At 36.1% G+C, this 13,713-nt stretch overlaps 1 protein-coding gene across 1 annotated transcript; it reads right to left on the bottom strand.

The window, feature by feature from the left end:
* Positions 1-5,344: 5,344 nt before the first annotated feature.
* LOC113547133 (secretagogin) lies at positions 5,345-13,713 on the bottom strand. The gene is made up of 11 exons (XM_026947365.3): positions 12,496-13,713; positions 12,322-12,392; positions 10,571-10,642; positions 10,379-10,468; positions 9,222-9,278; positions 8,861-8,938; positions 8,218-8,273; positions 8,050-8,095; positions 7,912-7,971; positions 7,752-7,820; positions 5,345-6,535 (listed from the first exon to the last, which is right to left on the bottom strand). The coding sequence occupies exons 1-11, from the start codon at positions 12,701-12,703 to the stop codon at positions 6,407-6,409; spliced, it is 936 nt and encodes a 311-aa protein (XP_026803166.2). The 5' UTR covers positions 12,704-13,713; the 3' UTR covers positions 5,345-6,406.

A 13,713-nucleotide genomic window follows, 5' to 3' on the forward strand; every position in this document is an offset into this window, starting at 1 on the left:
CCACGCCTTCTCCCTCTCTCAGTGATGTCCGTTACGACTCACTTCACTGAATCGATTCTTTCAAACCTGAGCGCATTCAACCGCACGGCATTTGATTCATTGAATTGAATCGATTCTTTTAATCAAACCCGAATAATACAAAAGGAGATGTGATTCATTTAATTTTACTCCATGTAGACAAAATTGCTTCTTCAAACAAACCAGTTCGAGTGTGTCTAATTTATTTGATTCCCAACTGAATTCATTTGATTTATTTGATTCAGTGATTTATTTGATTCACAACTGAATCGAGTCGTTCAGCTGAATCGAACGACCAGCGTTTTGATTCATTTGATTAAAATGAATGACTCATTTGTATAGTCTTCAGCTTCAGACTCCTACTGTGTTTATTCCCAGTTTTTCTGTGTAACAATCCGGTTTATTACTGCCAGGAGGCCTGGATGAATGTGAAAATAGCTAACATAGGGACAACAGCATTTAATTCATAACTGCTAACAGCATACAGCATAAACACACTGTCTGACATTCAGCCCTTTACAAGTCAAGCATAACAAAATAATGGAAAAAAATTAAAAAATAAAACCAGGCTATGAATAATTAAGAATGAATTTACGAATAAACAAACATCAAAATCCGGAAATGCAGTTTGGAGAGAGCTAAAACCTCAAATGTTATCCACTAAAACAAATAAATATGTATTATTATTATCATCCTATAACATCCTAACATATACATGGAGAAAATAACAACTAAACAGCGCCATCTAGTGTTTACTAATGAAATCTTCAGTAGTTCATAGGTTTTGTCTAAAAGATTTTGTCTAAAAAAAAAAAAAAACCCAAAACATAAGACTAGATTAAAACTAGATTATAAAACAAATTTACTCTGTAATTTCAATCACATAAGAGTGCACTCTTGGGGGAAAATAGATTAAAAAAAAAAACTGTAAAACTATTTAAAAAAAAATATTTACAGTACCGTACAAAGGTCTCATGCACCTTATTTTTTTTTTAGTACAAATTGGTACACACTCCTGGGCAAAAAAAAAAGGGCCAAGCCCAAAATGGCAAAATTATTAAGCTTTTAATGATCTTAACAACAAATCATTGGCCATAAAATTAGCAAGAATTAAACAAATAGATAAAGGAACTTAGTATTTCTTTAGATGTTTATTAGATTTAATAGATTTCTTTACATGTTTAAGCCTTGTGGGGAAACTTGCAGACAGCTTTTTACAGAAAGAAGAGTCAGTGAAGCAGCTGATGAGTAGTTAAAAAGTGATTCCTGGTTAGTTTGTGTTTAATGTGAGACCAGATGTTCTCTACAGGGTTCAAATCCGGACTCTGATCAGACCAAACCATGAGCCTGATGGACTTGATCTCAAGCCACTTCTTGGTGGTGTTTGCAGTGTCCTGTTGAAAACTAAAATCTGATCATGCCTCTTTAGAAAACAACTTTTCAACTGTGGGAAGCAATCCTTTCTGCAATATTCTCCTGTATTGCAAAGCATTAACTGACTTTTCACAGTGAAGCAGCTCACTCATCCCAGCAGCTGAAAAGCCTCCCACACCATGACACCTCTTCCTCCAGGCTTAACTGTGGTAGAGATGCTTTCACTATCGTATTTCTCACCAGATCTTCGAAGACACCTCTCTGGAGCATCACCCTGCAACTCAAATCATGATTCATCATTCCACACAACTCTGAACTGCTGAACAACTCTGAACCAAATTTCCCATATTCTGCCAAAACCTTCATTCTGTCTTTAATGTTTTTTTTTTCTGAGACAGTAATGGCTTTTTATCACATCTCCTAGACACAAAACCTGCATCAGATAACCATTAGTTAGCCATTTTGGGCCCATTTTTTTGCCCAGGAGTGTAATTAAATATGAGGGTGAAAATATCAGTCGCTCCAAATGAGGCCAATATGAGTCAATACACCACATAGCATCTATATTAGAGAATGTACAGTACTGTGCAAAAGTCTTAGGCACATGCAAAGCAATGCTGTAGAGCATAGATGCCTTCAGAAATAATGAAACTAAATGTTTCTACATAAAAAAAAAAATACTACAAAAAACAGTGAACAGTAATAAATGAAACAAAGTCAATATTTGGTGTGACGATCCTTCACAGTTTTATAAGGAAATGAGCTGTAAGTGTTACTGAGCATCTTGCAGAAGCAGCCACAGTTCTTCTGGAGACTTTGACTGTCGACTCGCTTCTTATTTCTGCAGCGAAACCCAGCAGCCTTCATTATGTTTTTATCTGAAAAGTGTCTCTTACGTAATCTGCTGCTTTCTTTACTGACATACAAACATTTTTCTGTAACATTTAATTTTGTACTGGAAAACTAATGTTTGGAATCTAAAATGTTCTTGCACTGAATCAATAATGTAGAAGTCATAAAATAAAAATCTATAACAAAGTTTGTACTAAAAAAATATAGGGTGTCTAAGACTTTTGCACAGTACTGTAGATTATTTTGTACTCAAATCTATACTCTATACACTCTATTAATGGCAAGGTGAATTTTTTCCTAATTGTTGTTACTGTGATTTAACCCTAAATGAAGCTTTTACCTCATGCTAATATGTTAAGTGCTTCATCAATTTTGAAGTGACCACTAGATGGCTGTATTGCAGTACATAAGATACACAGTAGGCTCTCTCTCTCTCTCTCTCTCTCTCTCTCTCTCTATATATATATATATATATATATATATATATATATTAAATTTTATATATATATAATTTAAAAAAGCTGCCTCAAGCGGTCCTAAATCTTTAACTAAATTTTAAAAGTCTTAAAATCTCTTATATATACAAATTATATACAGTAGATTGGGGTTTGGCTTCATGTTTGTTTTTACCACAGCACTAACTGTACTTTTTTCCATTTACATTTTCAGCACTTCTGTTTCAGGAAGCATTACCTGTGAACTGAGAATCATTGTCCAATCTGTAAATTATTAGAGGATGACATAAAAGTTTAGTTACTGAACAGCCAGGCTAAGCTAACTTCGCTTATGTTAGGGACAAACAAAATCATGGGCCATGTTGTGGTATTATTTTGACTGGTTACTGCTGAATAAATCACTGAGAATATGACAAAGCATATCGAAAACTGAAGAAATAAAAAGAAATCTCATTTGTGTCAACGTGTAGCAAATGTGAGCTAGCTAGGAAATACACTGTAGGTAATATGATAATATTATTCCATAATTTATGCTGCTGGATTAGTATGTTCTGGCTCAAGTGTATTGGAAAGGTTTGTGTTGAACATCTTTAAACCAGCCCAATACAAGATAAGAATCTTTCGAGTGGACAGACAAAATATTTCGTTAATATAATGCATTATATATCGTACACATAGAAATAAAATTAGTCCTGTGTTTGGGAATGTGTTTTAGCCGGTGAATAAAACACTTGGGGTTGAGCTGTTACAGGAAAATAATCAACAGCCAGATGGTGTGACAGCACGAAGTTACTGTTACTACCCTGACGGAGATTAAGTTCCAATAACAGCATGCCTTGAAGTGTTTTATTTCTCTTATAATACAGCAATTTGACAATGATCAAATGTATTTATTAATGAAACAGGCATATTTTTTTACTCATTTATAGTTACATTTAATGTTGTGGAAAATCCGTGTAACAAGTTAGTTCTTTTTATGACCTATGTTTTAACAGCGCTAAACAGTCATCACTTCATCAGGCTCTGCTTTTCCCTCTATCGGTCAGTAAGACAAAAAAAAAAAAAAAAAATGCAGCTTGTTATCAGTAAGAAACGAGTACCTGAAAGGTCATCTGCCCTGAAGACTTTCCTGTGGTGGAAAACCTAAAGGAATACCCTTATATATGACTGTTACAAAGCACTATCATTGGAGACTCCTGGCATAAATGTTAAATAAACCTCTTGTCACAGAAAACGTCACCATATCAACAATTACAGACTTTTTTTCTAAGTCTATATGGAGCGTCCTTCATACAAGCCCCTGTGTAAGTTGTTAATATAGGAACAATAATGTATTTGAACAAGTGCATTAACATAAACTTGCAGTTGAAACGACTGTCAGAGCCGCTGATATAGAAAAGTAATCAACATCTCCACAAAACCGACTCCATAAAACTCCAGAATAAAGGCGCACCAGATCCAGACGTTATTCTGAAACTCATGATGGCTGAATTTAATAGCAGGCCTGATAGGACAAACACAAACCTCCACTCATTCTGTGCACTGGAGTCAGCACTGATGGGAAATTATGAGCTTTGTGACACTAACTCTCACTTTCTCGCTCTTTTCTGTGTACAGAGGAGGGGTAATGTGTGGTCCGGTCCGTCTGAGTGGTGTGGAGATGAGCCTCTAATGACAGGCAAATACATGATCATTACACAGGCTGCTGGAGTACTGCTATTACACACACACACACACACACACACACACAATCGTGTTGCTTTACAGCTTTACAACAGGCACCAATTTTTCCACCCCATTTCCATTTACACTGACCCATCAATCGACACAATTCAGTTCCTACACCTGCTCTCTCTCTCTCTCTCTCTCTCTCTCTCTCTCTCGTTACTCAGACTGGACCTTTTGCCCAACAGCTAAGACAGTTTTATGTCTGATGTTAGCTTCTTTACTTTTGAGGCTAATAAGTAATGAAGGTCTGGCTTACCCAAAATCTTTATTAAAAAAAAATTAAGTAAATATCTTCCTCCAACCACATCCAATTTTTCAGTGATGTCACACAGACTTCCTGTGGTTTACATGAACAAGGACAAAACTTCACCACGTAGCTGAACACTCAAATCTTATGGGGTGGCCATTTTAGATAACCAGAAACAGCCAGAGTGCATAATGGAAAATCCATGTAAGAAGTTAGTTCTTTTTATGACCTATTTTTTAACAGAGCCAAACAGTCATCACTTCATCAGGCTCAGCTTTTCCCTCTATCGGTCAGTAAGACAAAAAAAAAAAAAAAAAATGCAGCTTGTTATCAGTAAGAAACCAGTACAGGCAAAGTCTTCTGGCCTGAAGACTTTCCTGTGGTGGAAAACCTAAAGGAATATCCTTATTTTGTATTTTATTTTATTTTATTGTATTGTATTTTATTTTACTTTTTTAATTACTTGTCTTGTTATGTTGGTTTCTCACACCATGGGTCTGGGGGAAACGAAATTTCAATCCTCTGTGTGTCCTGTACATATAGCAGAATTGACAATAAAGTTGACATTGACTTTGCCTTATATTTCTTATATTAGAATATCCAATTATATATATATATATATATATAGTCAAAGGTCATATAAAATTAGGATTTAAAAGTGTCATTTGAACAAGTACACAAAGATTTGAAATAGCATTAATGGAAAAGATTTTCCATTACTTGTTAGCTAGATCAGCATTGTAGCTGCAGTGCAAAACCAACGAAACAAACTTCAGACACAATACACAGGGGGCAAACTCGTAAATTAAACTTTAACTAAATCTTGTAGAAATTTATCACCTATAAAGTCTTTTTCAGCTGAACAAATATTACAACTTTGTCATTTTGCTATACAGCTACACACAATTTTCAGTTTGGTTTGTTGTACAAAAAAAAAAAAACCCAAAACAAACAAAAAACCTACACACAACTTTAGTGTGTAATTAATATTAGTGTTAACAGTGACATTAATGTTAATGTTCCTACCACTAAAAATGTTGCAGCAAAGTTGTTTAACACTAACATTACTGTAATGTTAGTTTTTTTGTTTTTTTTTTGTCTAACACAAAAATTCTTTTAGTTAATTTAGTAAGCGATGTTCTAACAGCATCTTCAAGCTAACCATTAGCACGGGATTTTCAGAACGTTACAACCAAATGTTCTTACAGGAACATACTAATAACGTTCTTTATGATCAGGACGTGCAGAACTCGAAGGTAAAATGAAGCCATGATATTAGCATTAACATTTTCTTTCTTTGTCAGGACATGGTTTTTTGAGCATTACGTTTTCTTTCAGTATTAACTTTAAAGGAAGTAAACTGTTAGCTGTTTTTAAGTTGAAGACACTTTGAACTCAGTTTTCTTGCTGCCGTTTTTGCTAAATAACTGAGCGCTAAATTAAAAAGCAGTACACCTTTTGCTGCGTAACACAAAATCACATTTATCTACTTATCACAACAGAAGGATCAAGAAAACACACAGCATACATCGAAGAGATTTTTAAAAGTAAACACCAACCTGACTACACAAAGTTTTCAAGTTAATAAGGTTTAAATGAACATTGAATGCAGTATTTATTCCTCATGCATTATTGCTTGAAATGTTATATAGACAGTGTTAGCATTAGCAGGTAGCCTGTGAGTGTGTGTGTGTATGTGTGTGTGTGTGTGTGTGTGTGTGTGTGCTGTGCTTCAGGGAGCAAGCTTCAGCCCCAGACACAGCGCCAGCTCGTTCTTCTGGATCTTTCCATCTCTGTTGACGTCACAGTGGCTGAGCAGGGCCTGTTTGAACCTGTCCAAGTCTGTGCCGCTCAGGTTGGGCTGAGGGACGGCCATGAGGGGACAAAACAGTAAACATGAGCCGTGCTAAAATACACAGCAAGTGAATTAATTAACAGGTGAACACTGAACTAAAAAATGAAATGAAATACACTAATGCCAGACATGTTTGGTGTCCGACATTAGCTTCTTTAGGTTTGCACTGGAGCGAAGACGCTAATCTGGCTAATGGGTAACAAAAGCTTACAGCTAACAGGTTAGCTAAATCACACGTCCACCTCAAAGGACTGACTTCGTGTTTTACTCAAAAATGTCAACTTTATACAATAGTTTCATAAAATACCAGAATAAGTCTGTGGTAAAGGATACATTTATAAGATTCAATAAAGCAAATGTAACTATATTATTATTATTATTATTATTATTATTATTATTATTATGTACCATTCTGCCTTCAAACTTTAGTCAGAGCCTCTACCAGAGTTTAATGCTAACTATGTGCTGAGGAAGAAATAAGCTATCTAGTTAGCATAAGCCAGCTAGTGATGCTACTAATTTAAATAGCTAGCCATAAAGTCTTTTACACAGACAATGTAGAGCCAGAGAAAAAGTGGATACAAGACAGAAATGTCCAGCATATCAATATTTACTTCAGATGTGTTGGTAAATTATTTTAAATAAGACTCTAAACAACTAAAATTACACTTAGTGATTCAGCATTTAGTGATTCAGCTTCAGGATGGAGCGCTGTCTGTCTGTTCTTAGCTGTGAATTTTTGTATGTTTTCATACATAACAGTGTTATACAGAGTCAGAAATAAGTCTGTTTGAGATACTAACTAACTTGACACAGATTGAGGTGAATATATCATGCTAAATTTCTGTTGTTAGCTATATTAGCCTTGTGGCTTCAGCGCTAAAAATAAAGAAAAGCAAACCTCATATGCCAAACTGATTGACTTCATTTGGAATAAGAGGGACATAGTGAAGATTTAATTACTGCTTGAATTACTATATTAACAATGAATGAGTTTAGAACCTGTATGTAAAGGCTAAAGATTAAAGTAGCTAGCAAGTAGCTGTAAAGTCTTTCATACAGACAGTGTAAAGGCAGAGGGACAATGGGACCAAGCCTAAACCATCAGGAATATGAACTTTTCCCTCAGGTATGTTGGTAAATTACAAAGAAAAGCCTTCATACAACTGAAATTACACTTGCTAACTCATTAATGTTTGACATAATGACAAAAGATCTCTACCTTGACCAGCTCCATCATGTCTTTAACGAATCCATCCACCTCTGGTCCTTCCAGGGCTCCTGTTTTACTCTAACGAGCACACGTACATTTAGTTATGAGAGGTTATTGATGCTGAACCGCAGGCTTATGAACATTTTCTGAATCATACACACGAACCTACCACATCATAGTGGGCAAAGATTTTCTCAAAATCTTTCGCTCTGTCCTTTTGACTGCAGGCCTGGACGGATTAGATTAGATTAGATGTTTAAACACGTTTGTTTAATTTTTCTACAGTTTCATGTTTTGAGCTACTCACATCCATCTCAAACTTCAGCAGAAAGTTCTCCTTTAAGGACAGAATTCTGGAGACGCAGACGAAGAAGTAGTTAACCGTTGCACTCTAAGCATCCACTTGCAAAAACAGATTAAATATCCTGTAATAAATTTCTAAATATATTGTAGTAACGCCTATTAATATTAATACCTGGCCAGATCATTTAAATCCAGGTTGCCATCTTGGTTTTTGTCAAACATCTTCATCTGGGGAAGAAGAAAAGATGCACAAAAAAAAAAAAACAGGCATAAAAATGGCCCAATATCATCATCAGGCTCACATGTAGCTACTTTATTTAGAGTAAAGACAATATTTTTAAAAAAAAATCTGATTAACTAAGTAAAATAAACTATGCATATTAAAAATAACCTAATAAAACATCTGTGCATGCTGAAAATACTGAATGACACATCTTACTTTTTATCCATTTGTAGTTACTGTTATTATTACTCACGTTAAAGCAGCTATAAAAAAGTAGTTCTCTTTAAAAAATAAAAAGTTAATCAGTCAAAAAAGCAGCTTATCACGTCCTCTGTCTGACTTTCATGTGGTGGAAAAATGTAAAGCTTTATCTCTGGCTGTTACAAAACAGTGACACTGGAGACTCCTTCCACAAATGTTAAACCTCTTCTTACAGAAAACCTCACCATATCAACGATTGTACATTTTTCTTTGTTAAATAACAGCACATTCTTTTTTTAATAATAAGTATTATACATAGATTATGTATAGCGTCTTCTATACAAGTGTCTGGTGCTAATCAGATTGGAGAGTGTTGGAGTCGTGACCGTACCATGGTGTTGGTGTACAGCTCCAGTTTGTCTGGCGTGATGCTCTTGTTGTGCTGCTCAAACAGATCTTCAAGGAAACTCTAGAGACGAGGTACAGAGCAGAAACAGAGCTCATGCAGCTGTACTGCAGTCTCAACTACACCTCAAATACATCACTATGAGTGGTGTAGTCAAGGACACACACATACACATTCTATAAAGATAAAATAGGCAAAAATGTACATGCATTAACTACACAACAGAAAAAATGTATTTCATATGATGTGTATATACTTCAAATGTGTAAAATTCCTATTCAGATTCTTTTGTAAGCTTCTTTCGTAAGTTCTATGTATTGTATCCAATCTCAAAGTTAAATGGTACCTTCAGTTCCACAGCTGATATGAATCCACTGCTGTCAGCATCGTAGCGTCTCCAGATCTACAGTTAGATAAAATGGCTCACAGTTAAGACCAGCTCGTGAAACAGTCAATCATCACCCAATACAGCTCTTAGACTACAAGCTGAACATCTAGACTACAAGCTGGACATCCAGGAGTTAGCACTTGATAGAAGGCGGACAAGTTAGAAATGTCTTCTCGTCGTTGTGACTCACTCGTCCCCAGTTCTTTGCTGGTTACGCTAAGCTATTATTAGCTACAACTTCCTGCGTTATTAGAAAAGGGCGAGACGTCAAATTAGGGGACGTTTTATGCTAAATGTGGGAAAGGAGACATCTGTTTCCTAACATTAGGGAATTGTTGATATAACAGAATGGTAAGATTAGTTATTCATTTGTCTTTACAAACACTGCTTTCTAATCCTGTACTTAATGCTAACAAGTAGCTTGTAATAAACTAGCTCCTTTTTCTCAGGTAAACACAAATGATACTTCAGTATCTGAGTCGAAATGTTTTTTTTTTAAATCCTCAGGCAACCTTGCCAAAATAATATCAAAATGACCATTTTTGTCTTCATTAATATTAGCTAAGTACTTTGCATGCAGTTTTTCTGTCTAAAGGTTTCTTGTCACCATGTTGCAAACACAGATGAGATAGGTTTAAGTCATTACGCCTGATTTGAAAAACTCACAGTTACTTTATCTTCATGCAATATGTACCCTGATTTTCTTTTAAATGAACGTAATTTGTTTTTATACTCAGGCTTAAGCTTAAGTATAAGTTATTTTAAAAGGTATTTTTTAAAAAAGTTACATTTACAAAGCAATGCTGATTCTGGAGTCCACGTGAACCATACATTAGTGTGAATTCTTGCTCTTAAACTCCCTCTTAAATGCTTGCTCTTATTTTATTAATATTTATTATAATATAATAAAAGGTAAACAACATCAGATCTTTATTGGTTCTTTATGAACGCTTTACTGGATTTGAGTATACGTATATACTCATACGAGTATACGTAATGAGTACGTATTGGATTTAAATAAGAACTGAGAGCAGAAAAACATATTAAATGTCTAAGACAGGAGAAATTACGGAAGCAGGATTAGGAAAAAAAAAAACAGATTAATCTGGTCTGACCCTCATGAACTCCACACTGTTGTCCAGCGGCGTCTCCCTGCGGAACAGCAGCAGGAAGTTCTCCTCCTCCGGCAGGATGATGCTGGCCACCTGTAGGGGTGTGTGTGTGTGTGTGTTAAATAGAAAGAGATGGCAAACAGAGCGTTAAATTCTGTCTGAAGTTTATTATCAGGTCCACACTAAACAGCTCACCTGATGGATTTGCAGACGGCCTTCTGCGCTCGTGTCTCGTAGTCGCTGCAGTCTGTCCTCTATCAGCTTATCCTTTTAACGATAAAACTCACTTTAACTTGGTGAAGCAGAATAAAAAAGGTGTGGTGCCTTATAGATAGAACTGAATGACACTTTATCATGTTTTAAGTGTTCAGTTACTAACTGTAGCCCATGTCTTAGTGTATGCAGTTTACCAGCCCTGCTCTACACACATTAATGTCCAGGGACCATTACTGCACACATTGTGTGAAAAAATATCTTTTTTTAAGGTTAATTACTTGTTGCAGTAAGGTACTGTAAATTTATAAAACTGTACTTACTGCAAAATGCTGTAATTTCAAAGCTCAAGAATTCCAGAAATACCATAATGCCGTAAAATCAATGGCATTTTAACAATACAGAAAAAATAAAACTAATAATAATAATAATAATAATAATAATAATAATAATAATGAGTACTTTTCATACATCTGGTAGTTCAAATTCTGTATAATCAAGCGGTTAAAAAATCAAATGGTAACAAAGTAAATTTCAGGCTCCTGGGTAGAGCAACAGAAAAGTGTATTCATCCAGAGATTGCAAGTTTGAATCCCAACAATGTCACGGCCAAGAGACCAAAAACTGGCCATGCTGTCTGTGTGGGAGGGGCATACTCTCTCTCCCCTGTCAATCATAGTGACAATAACCAATCATGAGCTTCCGTGAGCTCATGTATGCAGAAGAGGGCAGAAAGCTCTTCAGAGTGTGTTACGCCACCCTGTGACACAGCGAGTGTAAACCTTCACCCTCTCCAGCTAGTGGATATCATATGATAAGTGAGAGCTGGATGGATGGTGAGAATTAGAGGGGAAAAAGTAAAATGCGCAAAGATAAAATACAAGATGAAGTGAAAATATAAACATACAAAGTGAGCATAAGGAGATAAAAATGCACAATTTTGCATGATTATATTTCATATATGATTATATTTTATATATTTCATATATAAAATGCTTTAATTATTTTCTAATTTAATAAAAAAGTTTTCATTACAAACTATATTACTGACAACAACTTGAGTGAAAAGTAGAATGTTTGAATTTCAGAGTTGGTTATTTGGTTAGTGCACTTGAGCTCGCATGGACTCCACGAGCTTGTGCAAAACTTTATGATCGATTTTAGATCAAATCCATTGGAGTATAATCTGAACACATGCCTTGATAGAAGAGATTAGTCATGAGGAACATCTGCTTACATTTATATAGGGACCTAGAAATAGTGCAGAATCTTGAATATATATATATATATATTGATGGATGGGGTAGAGCTCTGACATGTTGTGCGTAATAACGGTTTTAATTGTTCACCTACTGCGACCTACATGGTGGGTTTAACTGACAAAATCCAAACTGAGTATGGATAAATAATTATAAAGCAGATATTAAAAATTGAAACACACATGAGCATACATGAAAACAAGTGCACAGCCCACGCAGTGAAAACACACCATTGTTGGCATAGAGTCATGCAAATTTAATGGTGATTCCACTGAATATATTCAAACATCACTGGTGACAGATGGACTGAAGCAACAAAAAAAAAGATAACAGCAAAGTTAAATTGCGAAAACTGTGTTTAGAATTTTGTCTAAACACAGAAATAAGTGACTAGTTGGCCAATTTACTGTACCATATTCCCTCCAGAAGCATACTCATCTATATTACACACATAGAAACAAATAACTGGCTTACTGTCATCCCTAATTTCTTCACAATGTGCCGGAAAAACTCGTCCATGTGCTTTCCCTCAATGTAGCCATGATCTGCCGTGATAAAAACACACCATTTTTACGCTTCTCCACACACAGGACATTTCGTTATCCTGAACCAGGGCATGATGATATGAGGTTTAGAGAGTAGGCTTACCATTTGGATCGAACAAACCCCACACGTGCAGAAAAGCAGCAGCACTGTCCATTGTGCTGAGAGTGAGAGATGTAGAGTAAGTGAACAGGTGAGCTCCAACAGGTGACTGAGAGCGCTGCTCAGACCAAATGAGTGGACTCCCGAGCGTGCCCTTTTTCACTGGCTCTAAGTCCACCTCCGCTCTCTGGGGGAGGGAGCAACTGCTCATCAATTATCTCACCCACACATAATGAGGCTGATCCGAGACAACACGCAATCACTGGGGACGCCAGTACACGGGCATGTGGGTATTACTGGGAAAAAGGTCAGGATGCTAGACGGAATGAAAGAGATGCAGCTGCAGAAAGAAAACGGACCAAGTGTGTTTGGTAATAAGCCCTTTCAAAAAAAAAAAAAAAAAAATTAAGGAAAACAAACGTGTACAAAAAGGGTTGGTATTTATTTTAAGCAATTGTAATAGTTACTGTTATTTAAATGAGCTCTGCTGAAGCTCCTGAGTGGTGAAGGATGCCATACTGTTTCTCCCCTGTCAATCACGCAAAACTGGCTAATCATGGGCATCTCATGAGCTAATGTATGAGGAAGAGGGCAGATAGTGCTCTCCTCCGAGCGTGTTAGACTGCCCTGTGATGAAACATAAGCAAACATGCAGTTGGCTCGCTTCACGTGTCTCAGAGGAAGCACGTGTTAACTTTCATCCTCTCTGGAAGGTAAGAGAGAGCTGGCTGATGGGAGGGAAGTGACCAAATTAGGGAGAAAAACGTGAAAAGGGTGAAAAGGATTAGAGTGAAAAGGGCTCTGCTGGTCTAAATAAACTCTATATTCTGGAATATAATGTTAATTTAAGCTAAACTGAATTAACTAATTCATTCACCCTCAGTAAGTGGTTTTCTCCTGGTCATGGTCGCAGTGGATCCGGAGCCTATCCCGGCAACACTGGGTGTGAGATGGGAATATGCCCTGAATATGCCATTCACACACTCATTCATGCCTAGGTGCAATTTACAATCGCCAATCCACTAGCAGTGCTCCTGCTGAAATAAATGCGCACCTAGACCACATCTAAACCCCTGGTCTAGGCTGAAGTGTGAGACTTAGCTACATACAGCTAAATCTCACACTACATACAGTACAGGTAGGCATTAAGTATTACAAAAAAAAAAAAATAAAACACATTCACAATACTTGAAGACAAAACAGCTTGAAGATACACAAGAT

This window comes from Pangasianodon hypophthalmus, chromosome 9 (assembly GCF_027358585.1).
Source record: "Pangasianodon hypophthalmus isolate fPanHyp1 chromosome 9, fPanHyp1.pri, whole genome shotgun sequence".
Lineage (NCBI taxonomy): Eukaryota > Metazoa > Chordata > Actinopteri > Siluriformes > Pangasiidae > Pangasianodon > Pangasianodon hypophthalmus.

Coding starts and splice junctions, on each gene's coding strand:
- LOC113547133 (XM_026947365.3), bottom strand. CDS start 12,703: ATGAGCAGTTGCTCCCTCCCCCAGAGAGCGGAGGTGGACTTAGAGCCA. Junction 9,279..10,378: donor ACAGTGTGGAGTTCATGAGG/GTCAGACCAGAT, acceptor ATCTAACTGTAG/ATCTGGAGACGCTACGATGC. Junction 7,972..8,049: donor TGCTGAAGTTTGAGATGGAT/GTGAGTAGCTCA, acceptor TAATCCGTCCAG/GCCTGCAGTCAAAAGGACAG.